We start from the raw sequence: 7500 nt of genomic DNA on the forward strand, positions 1-7500 counted from the left end.
TTAAAAAAAAATTTAGAAATAAAAAACTGAAAAGCGTGGCGTGCATAAGTATTCAGCCCCCCTGAGTCGATACGTTGTAGAACCACCTATCGCTGCAATAACAGCTGCAAGTCTATTGGGGTATGTCTCCGCCAGCTATGCCCATCTACAGACTGATATGTTTGCCCATTCTTCTTTGCAAAATAGCTCAAGCTTCAGATTCAGCATCAGATTGGATGGAGAGCGTCTGTCAACAGCAATTGTCAAGTCTTTCCAGATATTCTCAATTGTATTGAGGTCTGGACTTTGACTGGGCCATTCTAACACATGACTATGCTTTGATTTGAACCATTCCATAGTAGATCTGGCTGTATGTTTAGGGTATTTAACCTTCTGGAAGGTGAACCTCCACCCCAGTCTCAAGTCTGTTGCAGACTCTAACAGGTTTTTCTGCCCTGTATTTGGCTCCATCCATCTTCCCATCAACTCTGACCAGCTTCCCTATCCCTGCTGAAGAACAGGACCCCCGAAGCATGATGCTGCCACCACCATGTTTCACGGTGGGGATGGTGTGTTCAGGGTGATGTGCAGTGTTAGTTTTCTGCCAAACATTGCACTTTGCGTTAAGGCCAAAAACTTCAATTTTGGTCTCATCTGACCAGAGCACCTTCCTCCAACACTTGCCACAAGCCATGCGGGGGACACAGCATATTCAGATGAGACCAAACTTGAGTTTTTGGCCTGAATGCAAAATGCAATGTGTGGCGGAAACTAACACAGCACATCACCCTATACACACCATCCCCACTGTGAAACATGGTGGTGGCAGCATCATGCTATGGGGGTGCTTTTCTTCAGCAGGTACAGGGAAGCTGGTTAGAGTTGATGGGAAGATGGATGGAGCCAAATACTGGGCAGAAAACCTGTTAGAGTCTGCAACAGACTTGAGACTGGGGTGGAGTTTCACCTTCCAGAGGGACAACTAGCCTATAATACAATCAGATCTACTATGGAATGGTTTAAATCAAAGCATAGTCATGTGTTAGAATGGTCCAGTCAAAGTCCAGACCTCAATACAATTGAGAATATCTGGAAAGACTTGAAAATTGCTGTTCACAGACGCTCTCCATCCAATCTGATGCTAAATCTGAAGCTCAAGCTATTTTTTAAAGAAGAATGGGCAAATATGTCAGCCTGTAGATGTACAAAGGTGGTAGAGACATACCCCAATATATTTGCAGCTGTTATTGCAGCGATAGGTGGTTCTACAACGTATTGACTCAGGGGGGCTGAATACTTTTGCACGCCACACTTTTCAGTTTTTTATTTCTAAAAAAAATTAAAACCATATTTCATTTTCATTCCACTTCACAATTATGTGCCACTTTGTGTTGGTGTATCACATGAAATCCCAATAAAATAAATGTACGTGTGTGGTTTTAATGTGACAAAATGTGGAAAATTCCAAGGGGTATGAATACTTTTGCAAGGCACTGCATATTCCATCACGGTGGCCAATAACATCAGATCCATAATGTAATATGAAACCTGTCTGAGCCTCTTGTAGATAGACGGATAGAAAAAAAGAAAAGGCTGGGGTGCTCCGGTGGCGTAGTGGATAGAGCGCGTACCATATTGGCTCCGGCCTTCGTTGCAGTGGTCGCGGGTTCAAATCCAACCCGTGGACCTTCACTGCAGGTCATCCCCCCTCTCCCCCTCTCTCTCTCTCTCTCTCTGTCTCCCCATTTCAACTCTGTACTGTCTAATAAAGCTTGAAAATGCCAAAAAAATTATCTTAAACAAAAGAAAGAAAACATGGCTTTTTCAAAACCTAATTTTACATATACATGTGTAAACTGTATCATATCATAAGGTTATTCAAACGTAACCAACATACTCAACTTATATATTATTTTTAATTTTTTTTTAAACATTTGTATAAGCACTAATCATCTCTCGAGGATAAATAAAAGTTAAATAAAATTTAAAGTTGAATAAATAAATCAGGACCAATTCTAGGCCGACACCAGACTCCATAGTGAGCACCATAAAGACATGGGTTCAGTAAAATACCATATATATAAGACACCTAAGATCGCCTATATTTAATACAGGAAACTAGATAATAAGCAGAGAGAATATGATATACTGTATATTGCACCTACAAGAATACACTGTTGTACTATATGAAACCTGTCAGCACCAATTCTAGACCTACACCAGACTCCACAGTGAGTTCCATAGACAGACAGTGAAAATTAAATACATATAATAATGGGGCGCCCTTAGCTCAGTTGGTAGGGCGTCCCCCCCATGGGCCTCGGCCAGCAGCGGACCCGGGTTCAATTCCAGCCCGCGGTCGTTCTCTACATGTCAGTCCCCTCTCTGACCCATTTCAACTCTGTCTCTACACTATCAATAAAGCATAAAAATGCCCAAAAAATATCTTAAAAAAAACAAAAACATGAAGGTTGCGTTCCGAATCTCATACTCTTTCTTTTTAGAGTAGTTAGGATGCAGTAGGCATACTATTGGGACATACTTTACTCTCTTATTTCATCATAACATTGCGCCTTGATCTTGCCTCTTGCTTTTATATCCGTCGCATCCCCGTTTGTTTTCATATGGAGGCTTCGTCGATGTGACGTCACTTCACGTGCGCACTGGATTGTGGGTCAGAATCGCCCAAATAGGATGCACTTTTCAACACTAACAATCTTGGCCGCATGAAGTAGGACATCCGGGTACTTCTAACCATCCTAAATCTGGCCACAAGAATCGGGACATCCTAAATCTTCTTTCTACATACTATATAGTAGAAAGTATGCGATTCGGAACGCAACCATAATAAGCCAATTGATAGCCTATATGTTTGATGCAATAAACGAGAGAAAAAGGCAAAATGTTATATCTATTTCACCCTGCAAGAATTTTTTTTTTCTTACTGGTATGAAACAATGTCTGGGACCCTTTTAGAAACACAAACACAACACAAAGCAGATAGAGAATGAGGTAGCCCGCTCGTTCAAACCCAGATTAGACATTTAAGCACGTGTACACTTCACGTATAGCATGAGGTTATATAGGCCTGAGCAGCCCATTGAAGCCACTCGGAAGCTAAACACCCAACACACACACACACACACACACACACACACACACACGCACGCACGCACGCACGCACGCACGCACACACACACACACACACACACACACACACACACACACACACACACACACACACACACACTTTTATGACAATATCTAGTCACTCAAGTATATATAGGCCTATGTGCTAATTAGATAGATAGATAGATAGATAGATAGATAGATAGATAGATAGATAGATAGATAGATAGATAGATAGATAGATAGATAGATAGATAGATAGATAGACAGACAGACAGACAGACAGACAGACAGACAGACAGACAGATTAAATACTCACTCACCCAAGACAATATGCGCAGAATGGTCTGAGGTTGTCGGAAGAAGGTGACGGGGTCGAAAGCACCGCCAGCTTTGCCCGCTCCATACGCCTGCACGCCCTCCATGGTTTCCCCCCCCCTCTTTACGGAGCCTCTGTGTCCGCAAAACAACGCCTGTATCCCGGCTAAACAACTCCTGTGTCCCCGCTGTATGGAGCCTGCTGTGTCACCCGCTAATCACCGCCTCTATGCCCCGCTGTTCGTTCAAAGGCAAACGGTGTGTTGAGCGAAAATATCCACACAAAAATCTGCTACCGCTATTAGGCCTATACTACTATCATACTATCGGTGCTGCTGTGAATAGATGCGCGTGGCCTTGTGCATGCGATCATTTGCAGTTTTTGATGTAACCTCTATATTCGGCTATTGTCCTCTTTCGATACATCCAGGCGGAGGGAGCTGCGTGTGTGTGTGTGTGTGTGTGTGTGTGTGTGTAGGCTAATGCCAGTGTTTTGATGGTGATGCTGACTCGCGTCTCTCTCTCTTTCTCTCTCTCTCTCTGCGTGTGTGTGTGTCTCTCTCTCTCTCTCTCGGTCTCGCTCTCTCTCTCTGTGTGCGTGTCTCTCTCTCTCTCTCTCTCTCTCTCTCTCTCTCTCTCTCTCTCTCTCTCTCTCTCTATCTCTGTCTCTCTGTCATTCTCTCTATCTCTCTCTCTCCCTCTCTCTCTGCGTGTGTGTGTGTCTTGCTCTCTCTCGGTCTCCCTATCTCTCTCTATCTCTCTCTGTCTCTCTCTCTCTCTCTCTCTCTGAGCGCAGGAGCCAGTGGCGAATTACGTGGACGCGCTTTCGTTGTGTCACGCCTCGCACGCACGGAGCGCTATGCGGGTCGCGCGCATTGTGCTCTCGTGGTTGTCACTGTGTGTGAGTCACGCGCTTTCCCATTATTAGTCCCAAGGTCTTTTTTTTTCTCAATTTTTTCCCCTTCAAGATACAGCGCACACACACACACACACACACACACACACACACACACACACACACACACACACACACACACACACACACACACACACAGAGTAAATTCATGAAAAGAGAGAAAACAAGTTATTTTACACAGAAAATTATATTTAATAAGCATATGATGAAATATAATTTACTCGGGACTTAAATGTATGTAGCAATCATACACAATAACGTTACATTACAACAGCTGCAACATAATGAGCCTAATTTTTTTGATTTGATTTGATTTGATTCAATTTATTTCAGACATATCAAACATACAAAACAAAATGAAAAGCATGGAAATACAATAAACAAAAATTATGTTTTCACAAAAAAAAAAAAAAAAATTATCTGTATTGCTGAGATATGCCTGAAAAGGAGCAGGAAGAAGTATACACTTATTTAATCCTACCCCTTTTCCATAGTAAAACAAATAAAAAATAAAAATATTTATTAATTAAATGATGTGTGTGATGCTGAGGGAAGAAAGTGCGCCCTCTGGTGTCGTTGCTCTGAAACAGCAGGTCCTTCTCAGCATAAATTAGCCTGTCAGGTATTGGCTACTTAGAAAATGTTAAATTATTCTGTATTTGAAGGCTACATTTACATTATTTTATATATATTTATATGTTTTTTTATTATTTGTTATTATTTATTATTTTTATTATTATTATTATTATTATTATTATTATTATTATTATTATTATTATTATTATTATTATTGTTATTATTATTATTATTATTATTATTATTATTATTATTATTATTATTTTTATTTATTTATTATTATTATTGTTATTTATTTTTTTGTATTCCTAAAACGCCATGCTGTTGGTTTAGTGTATATATATATTCCTTATCTATCTATCTATCTATCTATCTATCTATCTATCTATCTATCTATCTATCTATCTATCTATCTATCTATCTATCTATCTATCTATCTATCTGTCTGTCTGTCTGTCTGTCTGTCTGTCTGTCTGTCTGTCTGTCTGTCTGTCTGTCTGTCTGTCTGTCCGTCCGTCCGTCCGTCCGTCCGTCCGTCCGTCTATCTATCTATCTATCTATCTATCTATCTATCTATCTATCTATCTATCTATCTATCTATCTATCTATCTATCTATCTATCTATCTATCTATCTATCTATCTATCTATCTATCTATCATGTAAACATTTTGCCTGTCAGACAAAACCAGGGGCAAACTAATACCAACTCAACGTCAGTCTTTGACGTCTTTCCTATAGAGATATAAACATAGATAGCGCCTTCACCGCCACCGTACGTTGGAATGAAGCGTCTGTTTATAAATATCTATGCTTCTTTGCCAACTGGCCAATGACAGAGCAGTGACGCGCATTACGTTCTCACTCTTTGGACCAATGAGAAACCTCCGTTGCTGGTTGCTAAGAGACACGTTGTGGCTGTGTCCATGTTTCCGAGGTACAAGGAAGGAAGAAATGTTATCTCAAAATTAGTAATTATCGCTCGTTTTTCTTTATATGTCCATGGTTTTGAAGTCATTAATGAAATAAAGGAACATTTGGGACAAGATGGTGAAGTTGAGAGCGAGGTGTCTGCTTCTCGGTAAGTGTTTTATTACTTATAGTGCATTATTTCGCTACCTAGTACGAGTTAACGGTAGCCTACTAATGCTAAAGCTAAGCAAACTCATGTGAAAGCCTATATGGTTAAAGCCGACTTTAGACATTAAAGTCAGCGATAAATAGTTCCCTAAACTTACACAATTAAGTTTGTTTACGTATCGGGACGTAGTTTAATTAACACATAATTAATCCAAACAAAAGCTGGTGTATTCGTGTGATGAATTCTACCGTGTATGTTTACCAAAACATTGTGGTGTGATGATGTATGGATGGATGAAGTTACCGCAGCAAACAAGTTGTGTGCATTATTCTGCTGCTTATAGGTGACTGTGTGTGTGTGTGTGTGTGTGTGTGTGTGTGTGTGTGTGTGTGTGTGTGTGTGTGTGTGTGTGTGTGTGTGTGTGTGTGTGTGTGTGTGTGTGTGTGTGTGTGTGTGTGTGTGTGTGTGTGTGTAGGAGACGCTGCCGTGGGGAAAAGTGCTCTTTCCCATATGTTCCACAGTGACGGTACTCTCTTCCAGAAGAACTACAGCATGGTGAGAAATCTATCTATCTATCTATCTGTCTATCTATCTATCTATCTATCTATCTATCTATCTATCTATCTATCTATCTATCTATCTATCTATCTATCTATCTATCTATCTATCTATCTATCTATCTGTCTGTCTGTCTGTCTGTCTGTCTGTCTGTCTGTCTGTCTGTCTGTCTATAAAAAAAACAAGAGACACAAATAAAAACATAGATAAAATGGCAACAAAATGTTAATTTAAATGTACTTAAAGGTGCTCTGAGGAACTTTCAGTGTGTGTTCATTCTAGCGCCCCCTTTGGACAAAAGCGGTAGTGTTTTTACCACGCCAGCTGTTGTTCCTGGGTGAGCGTATACCCATGACAAAGGCATTAAGAAAAAACTATATGAAAATAGCATTATTTGCACTGATGGTCTCGTTTGCTGTTACATGTGATTTATGATCATCAGAGGAAAAATTAGACTGTTTCAGAAAAATGTAAAAGTTCCTCCTAGTTACTTTTAAATAATCACTCACTCACACACTCACTCACTCACTCACTCACTCACTCACTCACTCACTCACTCACTCACTCACTCACTCACACACACGGACAACTGTACAAAAAATTCTGCACACTAAATTTACTCTGCCTTAGTATATACTATTGCATTATATGGTAAATTAAAAACATCAAAGGCATACAGAACATACCTATTATTGGATTATTATATTGTTGTTATATATAGAGTAAATCATTGTACACATTTAGAATGAGATGGTGAATAGAATGTCAGAGTTAACAGTTGACAGGTTGACGGCATGAGTTGGCCTGTGTGTGTGTGTGTGTGTGTGTGTGTGTGTGTGTGAAATCTACCGTCGTACTTTGAGGTTTTTCTATATAACTCACACACACACACACACACACACACACACACACACACACACACACACACACACACACACACAAGGC

The 7500-nt window shown here is 40.1% G+C and overlaps 2 protein-coding genes across 3 annotated transcripts in view; one reads left to right on the forward strand and one right to left on the reverse strand.

The window, feature by feature from the left end:
• LOC307252123 (synaptogyrin-1-like) overlaps positions 1–3787 on the reverse strand; it is a gene marked incomplete at its 3' end in the record, with an annotated part of 32334 nt that extends 28547 nt beyond the window's left edge. For both annotated transcript variants that reach the window (XM_080029699.1, XM_080029700.1), the window contains exon 1: positions 3432–3787. In XM_080029699.1, coding sequence (XP_079885825.1) covers positions 3432–3533 — 102 coding nt within the window. In that variant the 5' untranslated portion in view covers positions 3534–3787. The remainder of the gene's footprint in view (positions 1–3431) is intronic.
• Positions 3788–5852: 2065 nt separating this feature from the next.
• ift27 (intraflagellar transport 27 homolog (Chlamydomonas)) overlaps positions 5853–7500 on the forward strand; it is an 8275-nt gene continuing 6627 nt past the window's right edge. The window contains exons 1-2 of the mRNA XM_080029706.1: positions 5853–5997; positions 6473–6552. Of these exons, the coding sequence (XP_079885832.1) occupies positions 5964–5997; positions 6473–6552 (114 nt within the window). The 5' untranslated portion in view covers positions 5853–5963. The remainder of the gene's footprint in view (positions 5998–6472; positions 6553–7500) is intronic.

This window comes from Ammodytes marinus, assembly GCF_949987685.1.
Source record: "Ammodytes marinus genome assembly, chromosome: 6".
Classification (NCBI taxonomy): Eukaryota; Metazoa; Chordata; class Actinopteri; order Uranoscopiformes; family Ammodytidae; genus Ammodytes; species Ammodytes marinus.